The sequence below is a fragment of the Cebidichthys violaceus genome, unplaced genomic scaffold (genome assembly GCF_023349555.1).
Source record: "Cebidichthys violaceus isolate CVI_PGR_0920_01 unplaced genomic scaffold, fCebVio1.0.p SCAF_60, whole genome shotgun sequence".
NCBI classification, from domain to species: Eukaryota; Metazoa; Chordata; class Actinopteri; order Perciformes; family Stichaeidae; genus Cebidichthys; species Cebidichthys violaceus.
In genome coordinates, this window is record NW_027176817.1 from 538,741 (window position 1) to 552,500 (window position 13,760).

Genomic DNA, 13,760 nt, shown 5'->3' on the forward strand with positions numbered 1-13,760 from the left:
AAGTTTTAACGTTAACCATCACAATGTAAATAAAGTTTAACGTTAACATCACAGTGTAAATAAAGTTTTAACGTTAACCATCACAGTGTAAATAAAGTTTAACGTTAACCATCACAGTGTAAATAAAGTTTTAACGTTAACCATCACAGTGTAAATAAAGTTTAACATTAACATCACAGTGTAAATAAAGTTTAACGTTAACCATCACAGTGTAAATAAAGTTTAACGTTAACATCACAGTGTAAATAAAGTTTAACGTTAACCATTACAGTGTAAATAAAGTTTAACGTTAACATCACAGTGTAAATAAAGTTTACCATTAAATAAAGTTTACCGTTAACCATCACAGTGTAAATAAAGTTTTAACGTTAACATCAGAGTGTAAATAAAGTTTTAACATTAACATCACAGTGTAAATAAAGTTTAACGTTAACATCACAGTGTAAATAAAGTTTTAACGTTAACCATCACAATGTAAATAAAGTTTTACTTTGGTGAAGCAGATATTCAGTGAGAGAAGTAAAGTAGAACAAGTAAACTGTAGATAGTTTATCAATTAGTACCCTGCTGTACTGCTTAAAAAGAGAAGAACATATATATATATATATGTACATATATAGATATATATATATATATATATATATATATATATATATATATATATATATATATATACTGTGTGTGTATTATATCGGAGGCCTTGTGAAGTCATCTTGATTTGTCTTATTAATTAAGAAAGATTTAGACTTTTTGTAATAAAGTTAAATGTTTCTGAGAAAAAGAATGTGATTGTTTTTTGTTGTTGTTGTCAGTAAATTTAAAGGTTCTGTTTTAATATCAAGAAACTTTTTTTAGGCTACAAATATGTTTTATATATTGAAGTGTGTTGTTGTCAAAAATAGGAAGCAAAAAAAAAAAAAAAGATTTAACAAAATGAATACAATTCTAAAAAGTAAAGATCAATGTCCGTTGAGATGCGGCTTCACTACAGCAGAAAAAAGTGTCAGATTTAAATGTTCAGCGCTTTTAAAGACTCAGACCATAAATAAAGGTATAAATAAAGAACTCACCAGCAGCAGCAGTGACGTGAACCAGAGACAACTGAGAACTTTACATTTCAGCATGTTTGATCCTCCTTCAGATCCTCAGAAGGAACAAGCTGCACCATAGTCCTGAGGCCGAGGTAGAGGACCGGCGTTGATGTTCACGATTAACGGCAGAACGTATTCCTCCGTTGAGTCTTTGAGGTCTTCAGAAGAATCCGGCGACAAAGAAATATGAAAGTCGGGGAAAGAAACAGCTGGAAAACAATAAGTTCTCATTCTCCGTGGTGTCTTCTCCGTCTGGTGTCCATCCTCGACTCAGACCTCCCTCCCAGTCTGTCCTCTCTTTTCTCTTCCCCCCGCCCTGTCTCTCTCTCTCTCTCTTCCTGTCTGTCTCTCGGTTCAGACTCTACGGTGTCGAGGTCGGGAGTCACTTAATTAAAGGACTTCCTCAATCAAGCCGACGGCTTCGAGAGTCGACGCGAAGACACAAAACCGCCAAACGCTGCTATAAATAGTCCTGTAGCTCCAACAGAAGCTCCTCTAGACGCTGTGAATGTTAAAAATAGAGACGAGACGGGAACGTTAAAGGTTCGTCTCCTCCTCCATTGTGACAGAGACGTCTTCTAGATGTGGATTCATCTTTTTTAGGGTGTAAATGGAGTTTTTTTCACATTAAATCCCAATTTTTTTGCAATAACGGTTCTGAAGACGCATTAAAAAGTACAAATGTTTATTATTATAGTTGAACTAATTGACTATGAGTGATAGTAGTGACAATCAACACCAAGCTATAACCTTTAGCCACCTTAAGCTAACAGTTTTAGCTTCTTTTTGTTTTTTACCCACAAGCCAAAAGTATAAAAATGATGAATTGTTCACAAACGTTAACACTTCAGGTGTTGAAGTCAGAAACGTAGAGCAGCAGAGTAGATCATGTTCAGTATTAAAACCTGTTAGACCTAACTATTAGCTTAATCAGGACTTATAAGGGCCTTATTCATTAACACTTACTACTTGATACATAAATATACATAAATATACACATTTTGTGGTGCTCAAGCTTAGTTTAAAATAAAACATGGTACACTAAGATATGAATTACTTAATGTCGTCTGAACATATCAAATGATTTTCTCACGATTACGTTATTTGAGGTTTTGAGTGGACTCTTCTGTGGAGCAGCGTTAAAGTCAAACTGTTTTTGTTTCAGTTGGTCGGAGCTACTTTTAGTCCTCCACACCTCTTTCCTTCCTTCCTTCCTCCCTCCTTCCCCTCCTCTCTCTTTCTCTCTCTAACTTTACGTCACAGCTCATTTCTAGGAACAAAAGTTAAACAGCTGCAAACTTCACTTTCATGAATTTGGTTTATTGTTAATGTTTCTTTTGTATCCGTCTTTGTGAAAATATGACTTTACTTACAAATAAAACTACATATTCTGAGAGGAATCAGCTCCACTACAGCAGCTGAGACAAGAAGAGGAAACATTTCAATAAAGTTAAAGTAAAAAATACTTTAACTTTAGTGGACTGTTGGACAGTAAACTTTCAAAATGTCATTAAAGACCGCTAAAAAAAAGAAATAAACAACGATATATAAACATATACATATATATATACATATATATACATATACATATATATATATATAAACATATACATATATATATATATACACGTGTATATATATATATATATATATATATATACACATGTATATATATATATATATATATATATATATATATATACACATGTATATATATATATATATATATATATATATATATATATACATATATATATATATATACATATATATATACATATATATATACACACACGGGTATATATATATATATATATATATATATATATATATATACGTATATATATATGCATATATATATATATATATATATATATATATATATATATATATATATATATATATATAATGTTGAAACCTTTATCCAAATGTGGTTTTCACTGTAGAATTATTTGGTTTATTATCAGTTAAAAACAACACGAGTCAAGAGTGTTTATGTCCAGTGTTTTATGTACAGATTACAGGAAACAATATGTATATATATATATATATTTAGAGTATAAAAAGAGTCTACAGCACTACTCAGTGGCTAATGTTCCGGACGGTTACAACATTCAAGTTGATTAGTAATACAGTTTAAAAAAGAACCACGCACCGTACGAACACTAATTAGCATCAGCTGTCCTCTGACTGAAGTTTAAAGGGACGCTAACGTTTCATTTTTATTTAAATGTGTTAAACGAGTGTTTAGAAGAAGTTTGTGGGGTTTTTTCCACCTTAACTGGATAGCACACACGCTTAATGTTTCATAAATGACATTATGAAGATGACCCATTCCTCCTTAAATATGCATTCTAGCTGCAGCAAACAGAAGCACATGGCTACTTATTATGCAGAATGACGTCATCGGACGCCAATTTTTCTCCATTACCCGCCACTCTGCCTCTGATTGGCTGGTACTGCTCTTCTTCGTTGGTTATGTTTATGCATAAGGAGGGAGATAAACCAATCAGAGGCAAAGAAGGCAAGTGTGAATTATGGGACCTGTGAAATAAAAACACACCCTCAAAGTTCAACTCTTACAATGGAAACCATTAGCAATTAGCCTACAATGCTACACAACTGAATATAAAGTGGATCTAGCTTCCCTTTAAGCTCCATCAACAGTCAACAACAACAAAGTACAGGACGTGAACCGCCACCTAGTGGACATACACAATACTACGTCAGAGGCAGTGTGTCGTACCCAACGCTGCAGTTCAAACAGGAAAGTACATCACTATGAAAACTTCAATTTTTGCCAGATTTTCTTTTAGCCATTTTTGAGTTTCAGATCGATTCTGAATTGATTGACAACCGAGTTGGTGATGATGGCGGCATGTTGGGACACGAAAGACAAAAGAATCACTGGTCCAAAGTCTCTTTGATTGCTTCACAAGAAGAGGAATAAATAAAAAATAAATAATTTGGTACATAGAAAAAGAAGAGTCTTCAAAGTTTCTTATTGTCCGTCGACGTTTCCGACTTTTCCCGGTTTTAGCAGCAAGATCTCCGTGTTTGTTTTGTGGTCCGTGGACTGGAAACATTAACCGCCCACGTTTTAATCGCACTTTAACATGTACGATGTTTCCCCATTCACACACACAGAGAGCAGATATATAAACGTATAATGGGAATGTTCTTCATCACTGGCATCACTGGAGAAACCTCAGATCTCTAAAACAAGTACTTTCATTTTTGTTTCACATTTTTATTCTAAAAAATATGTAGTTATATTGGACGGCTCCCATTACGTTGACGACATATTTAGTGAGAGTAGACAAACGGCTAAAACACATGAAAAACATGTAAAAACAGTATAAAAATAAAGTTATTATTACTTTGATACACCAAAAATAACGTACTTACTAAGATAACAATTTACAACAGCACATCGATAAGATGACATTGTGGAGTAAATTATTTCACCTTTTTCTTTTTTTTTTTGGTATGAAGCAAAACATTACACAACTGGGGAATGTTTTCAGCAATTTGGACAAATTGCTGAAAACTCTTGAATAAAATCATCAGAATTCATCGTAGTTATTGAATTAAATGTATAACTTGTGACTGAAAGTGATTGGCTACTTTTGAGCTCGCTTGTGTTCCAATAGCCTCCATTAATTTATGATTTTGTTGATCTTTTTATAAAGTTTTGACGTGATGGGTTCGGGCGTTGGGTCCATATACAGATCAATTATTTTGTTAGCGTTGGAAAATATTACATTTCCCGTAATTTTCAAATCTTTATGGGAGACGTACTTATAAATAATTGCTGTAAAACACATTATTTTGAAACAAAAATATTGCATTAACAAAGCGGGCTAATAATAACATGAGCTTATATGTTAGCATCCATTTATTAGCATTAACACTGAACTACTAAAGCTAAAATTAGCCTCTATGGAGATTGCTGTACTACGAGAGCTAGCTTAGCGATAGCTTGCTTGTCATTACATTGGTTTGTTAGCTTTTAGCTTTTCGTCCATGGCTGGAGGTTTAGCCCCGTTGTGACTTTCGGCTCTCCGCAAGTTACTGTCTGTTGAAATAAAGAATATAAAGTTTGTTTTTTAACCAAAAGAGTTGTACTAGATTACGTCAGTTTGTTAGCTAACCAGAGTGTTAGCTCGCCTATTCAACACGAGTCCTGTTTCCATTCAATTCAACCAAATTCTGAGCAAACTTTTGAAATGTTGCCAAAAAAGAAAACGTGAATTAGACGCAAATCCATCAACTGGTTTGGTGCGAATAAACTTGGCCACGCAAAAAAAGTAGTTTCGTAAGAAGCTAGCGCTAAAGGCTACACACTTTACGCATTGGCTGTAATCCGCCAGTAAAAAAAGAGTAGAAGAAGTAGAGGTTTCGAACCAGAAACAGAACAAGTCGCCTTGGATGGCGAGACCGAAAATGGAGAAAGGTCTCGAGGAGAGTTTTAATTGTTCTTTCATGTCAGCTGGTATGACGTCATTGGTCCACTCAGCTGTGGTTTATCTAACAAACGTGTTTTTTGTGCTTTACTCGGCAACTTACTCATCAAAAGCTTTTCCAAAAAACACAAAAAGGGCAAAAAACGTCTCAAACGAGCACGATATTTTTGTGCAATTGAGGAAGTTTTATGGAATTTTGCAAGTTTCCAAAAAGTCGCCTTTTTAATACTTCAAAATATGCATTACAAATACTTTTATGGAAACACAGCTAGTGTCTACTTAGCGTTAGCATAAAAAACGTATTTAACAAAAGGGTTGTAAGGGTTGTAATGTAATGTAATGGTTGGTGTCTCTGTGTCTCTGTGACGTTTAAAAGGACGTTCTAGTAGTTCAAGATCATGAAAGTACCTTTACAGATACATTAATCTCTCAAATTTAACTTTACGTATGGAGAGCGGACGTCACAACAGCAGCGAGGCTGGGAGGGTTTGGTCAGTTGACTATTTTAACCAAAGGAGCTACCAGCTAACAGTCATGTTTCAGATAGAATAAGAACACCACGATACAAAATGATCTTTATATCCTACAAGACACAGAAACACAGTAACAGTGTTATTGAACGACGTACCTCGAACTATTCCTACGTCTCCGTGACAGAAAAGAGGTAAAACAGGACAGTCTGGTCCAACAGTCAGTTCAGAGAAGAGAAGAAAAGTCTCTCCAGCTCCTCTTGAAGAACCGATCGCCAACAACACGTGAAGAAGAAACACCAGAGAAGAAGCAGAACGGATAGATTCCATTTTCAGAAATGTACCTTTCTTCTTTCCTTCAGCAGGCTCCGCCCACAGCCGTCCTCATCGGTTGTCCATCGAAACCCAAAAATCCCCCTGAAGAATTCCCTTATTTCGGAGGTCATACCTGCTTTTGAGGACTTCACTGCGTGAGCACGATCTCAACGTTGAAGTCGACGCCTCCTGTGCGGCGGTGCGCCCTCATTGGCCGGTTTCTGCAGAAAGGCGGGCCTCGTAGAGACTCAGGGCGTGATGGACGAACTCGTACTGCTCACCTGTCTGGATCATCCCACCTCTGCACAGACGGAGACGTCGTCAGTTATTGTGATGATCAGGTGTAAAACAACACAAACCATCATTAGAATACAGGTGACGTCACCTGTCTGCTCTGAGCCGGCAGGTGATGCTCAGAACGTCCACCACTCCCTCCAGCTGCAGCTGCTGACAGCCGATCGTTGTGGCGATGAAGCAGCCTGTCCGGCCAATCCCGGCGCTGCAAGCAGAGGATTGTGGGTAATGCTGTCATTTCTAAAGCATTTTCCAGCAGCAGAAACGTCTCTCTCTCTCTCTCTCTCTCTCTCTCTCTCTCTGTCTCTCTCTCTCTGTTTCTCTCTCTCTCTCTGTCTCTCTGTCTCTCTCTTTGTCTCTCTCTCTCTCTCTCTCTGTCTCTCTCACTCTGTCTCTCTCTCTCTGTTTCTCTCTCTCTCTCTGTCTCTCTGTCTCTCTCTTTGTCTCTCTCTCTCTCTCTCTGTCTCTCTCTCTCTCTCTCTCTCACTCTGTCTCTCTCTCTCTGTTTCTCTCTCTCTCTCTGTCTCTCTGTCTCTCTCTTTGTCTCTCTCTCTCTCTCTCTCTGTCTCTCTCACTCTGTCTCTCTCTGTTTCTCTCTGTCTCTCTGTCTCTCTCTTTGTCTCTCTCTTTGTCTCTCTCTCTCTCTCTCTGTCTCTCTCACTCTGTCTCTCTCTCTCTGTTTCTCTCTCTCTCTCTGTCTCTCTGTCTCTCTGTCTCTCTCTTTGTCTCTCTCTCTCTCTCTCTCTCTCTCTCTGTCTCTCTCCCTCCCTCTCTCTACCTGCAGTGGACGATGACCGGTCCCGTGGCGTCGGCTGCCCGTCTGTCTGCCTCGACGTCGGTCATGAGCTGCAGCAGTGGCATGGTGGAGTCGGGGGTTTTGTGGTCGGGCCACGACGTGTACCAGTAATGCTGCAGACCGCGGGTTTGATTCCCACACTGACACACAAAGAACAATATACAGACAATATAGATAATAATATATATAAGTATTATATATAATATATACAGAGATACATAGACAAGTGTGTACCTTGAGCGTGAGGCTGCGGGTGGTGTAGTGTTCACACTCTCTGACGCTGTTCACCAACACCTCCACCTTCCCATAGATCCCCCTCTTCTCAGGCCAGTACAGAACACACTTCTGCAGAGACAAACACAAGAGACGGAGGAGCAACGGTTCAAGTAGCTGCTGCTGTTTACACGTGAAATATTACGTGTTACTGTCCCTTTAAGAAGCTGCTGTAAACAGCAGCTTCTTAAAGGGACAGTAACACGTATTTAAGCCGTTATCTGTGTCTGTATTCTCTTTAAATTCACCAGACTCCGTTGTCATTTCACCTGTCTGAAACAGAACTAATCTGAAGTCACACAACAACACAGACGCAGCGGTAGCTCCTGTGTTCTCAGAGGTAAAGTGACTGTTTGTCAACGGAGTCTGGCGTCTTAGATTTGAAGTTGTTAAACTTGATTTAAAAGTACGATTACCTCGTTCTTCTCCTTCAGTTTGGTGATCATGACGACGACGGGCGCCTCCTCCTGCCAGGCCATCGTCCAGAAGTCGTTCACCGTGTTCACCATCGGGCCCTGGGTGGCGACGAACGCCTTCTCCTCGCCGAGGTAACCCTGAGGGCAGCAGCCAATCACAGGCCAGCGTCAGCAGGGTGGAAACACAGAGCGGTGGACAACTTCAAAGAGCTAAAACACATCATCTTTAACCCTCAGTGCAGGTATTTATATGTTGATTTATTTATTATTACGTGGAGTTAAGAATTAAGAGTATTTGTACCATTACTAGAGTTCATAACGTGGTACAAATACGTCGTTCTCTATGAGGTCGGACAGTTTGAATTGTTTCAGTGACGCTTCCTGACAGGAAGAAGCTCTATTGTATCAGCAGTGTACTTTCACTGCATTGGTGTGTGTGTGTGTGTGTGTGTGTGCGTGTGTGTGTTGACATTCCAGATAGCTGATGTGATGATGTCCGTGTGTTTGATGGTTGTTCTCAATGTACATTTACTCCAGCAGTGTACTTTCTACTCATTTATCTGTCAGCTACAGTAACTAAGTATCTGAACTACTCACCCGTATGTAGTTGGCGTTGATGTAGGAGCTCAGTGGGTCGTTGCAGCTCTTTGACTTCAGGATCACTCTGGAATGAGGATCTAGGACAGAGGAGGCAGGAGTCAGTAAGGACTGGGTTTATACCTTCTTCTAGACTCAGTCCTGACTGGGTTCAGACCCTCTTTTTAGACTCAGTCCTGACTGGGTTTAGACCTTCTTTTTAGACTCAGTCCTGACTGGGTTTAGACCCTCTTTTTAGACTCAGTCCTGACTGGGTTCAGACCTTCTTTTTAGACTCAGTCCTGACTGGGTTTAGACCTTCTTTTTAGACTCAGTCCTGACTGGGTTTAGACCTTCTTTTTAGACTCAGTCTTGACTGGGTTCAGACCCTCTTTTTAGACTCAGTCCTGACTGGGTTCAGACCCTCTTTTTAGACTCAGTCCTGACTGGGTTTAGACCTTCTTTTTAGACTCAGTCCTGACTGGGTTCAGACCCTCTTTTTAGACTCAGTCTTGACTGGGTTGTGACCCTCTTTTTAGACTCAGTCCTGACTGGGTTCAGACCCTCTTTTTAGACTCAGTCCTGACTGGGTTCAGACCCTCTTTTTAGACTCAGTCCTGACTGGGTTCAGACCCTCTTTTTAGACTCAGTCCCGACTGGGTTGTGACCCTCTTTTAGACTCAGTCCCGACTTGGTTGTGACCCTCTTTTAGACTCAGTCCCGACTGGGTTGTGACCCTCTTTTTAGACTCAGTCCTGACTGGGTTCAGACCCTCTTTTTAGACTCAGTCCTGACTGGGTTCAGACCCTCTTTTTAGACTCAGTCCTGACTGGGTTTAGACCTTCTTTTTAGACTCAGTCCTGACTGGGTTCAGACCCTCTTTTTAGACTCAGTCTTGACTGGGTTGTGACCCTCTTTTTAGACTCAGTCCTGACTGGGTTCAGACCCTCTTTTTAGACTCAGTCCTGACTGGGTTCAGACCCTCTTTTTAGACTGAGTCCTGACTGGGTTCAGACCCTCTTTTTAGACTCAGTCCTGACTTGGTTGTGACCCTCTTTTAGACTCAGTCCCGACTGGGTTGTGACCCTCTTTTAGACTCAGTCCTGACTTGGTTGTGACCCTCTTTTAGACTCAGTCCCGACTGGGTTGTGACCCTCTTTTAGACTCAGTCCTGACTTGGTTGTGACCCTCTTTTAGACTCAGTCCTGACTTGGTTGTGACCCTCTTTTAGACTCAGTCCTGACTTGGTTGTGACCCTCTTTTAGACTCAGTCCTGACTTGGTTGTGACCCTCTTTTAGACTCAGTCCTGACTGGGTTGTGACCCTCTTTTAGACTCAGTCCTGACTGGGTTTGGAGCCACTTTAGAAAAGTCGACACAGAAACTCAAACACAGGAAGGAGTTTGATTGACAGCAGCTTTAGGGGAGCATTCCTTAGCCTTGATTGGTCGGAAGGAAGGAAGGAACCCCTCCCCCTCTCGCTCACTGTTACATTGATAACCCACCCCCTCTCAAAAACATAAGTGCACAAACTAAAAACAATCATTGTGTGTGTGTGTGTGTGTGTGTGTGTGTGTGTGTGTGTGTGTGTGTGTTACATAATGTCTTAATCAGGCTAAATGCTTGGCTGGCTGTGTGAGAACAAGCTACACTCTGAGGAACATGTATTGTTCAAGTGTGTGTGTGTGTGTGTGTGTGTGCGTGTGTGTGTGTGTGTGTGTGTGTGTGTGTGTGTGTGTGATATTAGCTCGTCCTTGAGGTTGTTGGCCTTTGACCGTGAGCCCCTCCCACATAATAAAACAACTTCCTGGTTCAACAGGAAATGAGACGTTGAAGACTGTTTTGGGACAGTTACTGTTTCCTAGCAACACCGATTATTTCACACACACACACACACACACACACACACACACACACAGTACTCACTGGGCAGTATGGTCTTGTATCTGTTCTTGGTCCCGTGGTTTGGAATATCGAGCTCCTTGGGATCAATAAAATTCATTGGAATTTCCTGAGATGGAAGAATTCAACGTCAGTCACAATACTTAAAGGTACTAGTGTCAGAAAAACTACAAGATGACTACTTTTACACGTTGTACACGTCTAAATGAATCAAAGAGTAGGACTGGTAATTAAATATTAGCCAGACGTTAACAGTTTTTAACTTAACGTTCATGAAAGCTGTCAAACTGTCAATTAGCTTATGCTAACTTGATGCGCTAATACTTATCGCTAATCAATAATCGCTAATGCTAATCACTATTCAAAAATCACGAACGTTAATCACAAATGCTAATCTCTTAATTGCTGATGCTAATCTCTAGCATGCAGACTATTGTTGTGATTCTGGTAGCGCTAATGCTAATCACTCAGCCATAATTGCTAATGCTAATGACTATTCAATAATCATTAACGCGAATCACAAATGCTTATCGTTAGTGCTACTTGCTGGAGCTAATCGCTAATGCTAATGACCATTCAATAATCGCGAGTGCTAATCTCTTAATTGCTGATGCTAATCTCTAGCATGCAGACTATTGTTTGGTTGGGTAAATGCTATAAAAAGGTTCGTTACGGTGACAAAATACAGTATAAACTTGTATAAACTGAGAGAATTTGAGGGGCCGTAGAGCTCCGTGACGACGTACGGCGAACTCGGCGTGCAGCTTGTGCGTGTTGTTGACAACGTCGCGGAGCTGCTGCCGCGTCAGAGGCCGGCCGGCCGCCAGCAGGTACTCTCTGCTCGCCGCCTCTCTGGGCGTCACAACGGCGACGCTGAGGGGCTCCACGGAGCCGAGGGCCGACATGTCCAACACCAGAGACACGTTAGAGCCTCGTCTGGAGGGGACAGAGACACATCATGATGGAAGTGAAGAAGACAAAAAAGATGCACTCTTCCTCTCTGTGTTTAACGTTGTAGTTCATCTACTGTGGATTTTGATTCATGACTAAATGTTCTCCACAGTTACTGCTCTTATCAACTGGATTTTGCCAATTTTTACATTTTCTAAAGAGTTAATAACTAATAAGAGTATTTATAAAAAAAACTACAAAATTGTGAGTTACTTTTGCTATTTAAGATTAAGAGAATTGTAAAAGTAATATATTTAGTCACATTTACGTGATTTAATGAGTCAAAATGAACTATGAGATTTTTTATATTCACTAAATTAACATTAAATCAAACGTATCATATACAGAGTTAAGGTTTATGAGATTAAAGATCTTATGACAAAATTTAGAGATAAATTAATTCATTCAAAAGTAAAAATTATAAGATTTACTATCAACATAAAGAGATTTATTAATACAAAATAAATCACTAAATGGTTTAATTTTTGAGTAGATTTCTTATTTATTCAACTAATAATAAATAAATAAACCATTTAAAATTAAATGTTTTTTGTAAATGGATTTCTTTTTCCCATTAAATCTTATTATAAACAAATGTAATTAAATCGTTTTAATTTAAATAAAATGGTGGATTTTTCTTTTTTCTTTAAATAAATTAAATATTTTTTTGATTTGATTAGATTTCAAGTGAAGCACAGGTAGCACTTCTGTCTGCTGTGACGGGGTCCTGTGTGGACGGACTCTTCGTCTGGCTACGCGTCGGCCGGCTTCCTGTCCAGGATTACTTCCTAGTCGTCTGATTGCTGATTGGCTGCCATCCAGAGTGGACGACACACACGCACACACACACACACACACACACACACACACACACACACAAAGAGACACAGACACCATGAAAAACATCCTGTTCTCACTCTTGAGCCTGAGATCTTCCTTCCTTTCCTTACCTCGAGGATCACAGAGTGTCCTCTCCTAACGCTGATGCAACCACAACAAAATGGCCTCCGGGGTTCAGACCCGAGAGCGGCGGAAGAGTTACGAGCGGCAGATAACGGCCGGAGAGCCGGAGTGTGAGCGAGGAGCAGAGAAAGACGTTTACGGGAGCCTTTAGTGAAAACACTTCAAACGTCTCGTTTGGACAGATGAGGTCAGCGTTATCTAAGCAACAATCAGCCTCCTGCGAGACGCTTCACCACCCCGCTGAGCCAGCAGGGACTACTTTCTCACCGTCCCCGAGCGTCACATCAACCACTAACGTGTGAAAGAGGAGGAGCCCAAATGGAAGCAGAACGAGATGAAATAATACTCACTTTAATTACTCAAACGTATTAGATACTAAATCACCTTTATGACATTTACTCAGACGGGATGTTTACTCCAACACAACATTTAATAAAACAAAAAAATGAATTTGAATTCATTATTATTTATAAAGTCAGAACTGAAATGCGATTTACTAAATTTAAATTATGAGATTAATCAAGTCAAATAATGAGACACTAATACAAAACATGAGATCAACTTAATTAACATTGAGAGATAATGAATCATAATTATGACATTTTAAAAAGTCAAAACTATCAAATTTACTAAATCTAAATGATAAGAAACAGAGATGAAATTTATATTATAGAGGTGAACTTAAAACACAAAATTATGACAAAAACTATGACCATTTAAAAAAAAAAATGTTGTATTTACTACTTAAAAATAATGAGATTTTTATGAATTAAAATGATCCTTGTTTTTGTTTTTATTAATTAACTATTAAATAGAGACTTTCTTTAGTCATGTTAATTCACATTAATGTTCTGTGTAGAATACACAGATGAACTCTGGAAGGCGTTTATGAATTTAATAAAATAGGGTTAAAACGTGCTGAAACGTTCAGCTCTGATGTTCCAGACATGAGGAGGAAGACGCCTCCCTTCACATAAACACACATGTTCTCTGTGTACATTGTTCATGGAGGAAACCTGCTTCACTATCTCAATGTAACACACACACACACACACACACACACACACACACACACACACACTCCTCAGTCTGCACGTACGCAGCTCGACACCTGACCGCTCCAACAATCACAGGTCAGCGGCGACTTCCCTCCCTAAACATGGCCGCCGATCAGACGGCTGCTCAGGTGTGCTTCTGTCCACAGACGTGTGACACTTTATAATATTTCACTGCCTCTTTGTAGATAAA

The 13,760-nt window shown here is 39.3% G+C and overlaps 2 protein-coding genes across 2 annotated transcripts in view; both read right to left on the bottom strand.

Moving 5' to 3' along the window:
• Nucleotides 1–1,485, bottom strand: part of ptprb (protein tyrosine phosphatase receptor type b) — a 29,613-nt gene extending 28,128 nt beyond the window's left edge. Inside the window, exon 1 of the mRNA XM_068734085.1 lies at nt 1,071–1,485. Coding sequence (XP_068590186.1) covers nt 1,071–1,124 — 54 coding nt within the window. The 5' untranslated portion in view covers nt 1,125–1,485. The remainder of the gene's footprint in view (nt 1–1,070) is intronic.
• A 1,609-nt stretch (nt 1,486–3,094) lies between these two features.
• ptprr (protein tyrosine phosphatase receptor type R) overlaps nt 3,095–13,760 on the bottom strand; it is a 12,462-nt gene continuing 1,796 nt past the window's right edge. Inside the window, exons 5-12 of the mRNA XM_068733965.1 lie at nt 11,345–11,534; nt 10,623–10,707; nt 8,719–8,798; nt 8,122–8,259; nt 7,667–7,777; nt 7,415–7,572; nt 6,728–6,841; nt 3,095–6,643 (exon numbers count right to left, since the gene is read on the bottom strand). Of these exons, the coding sequence (XP_068590066.1) occupies nt 6,550–6,643; nt 6,728–6,841; nt 7,415–7,572; nt 7,667–7,777; nt 8,122–8,259; nt 8,719–8,798; nt 10,623–10,707; nt 11,345–11,534 (970 nt within the window). The 3' untranslated portion in view covers nt 3,095–6,549. The remainder of the gene's footprint in view (nt 6,644–6,727; nt 6,842–7,414; nt 7,573–7,666; nt 7,778–8,121; nt 8,260–8,718; nt 8,799–10,622; nt 10,708–11,344; nt 11,535–13,760) is intronic.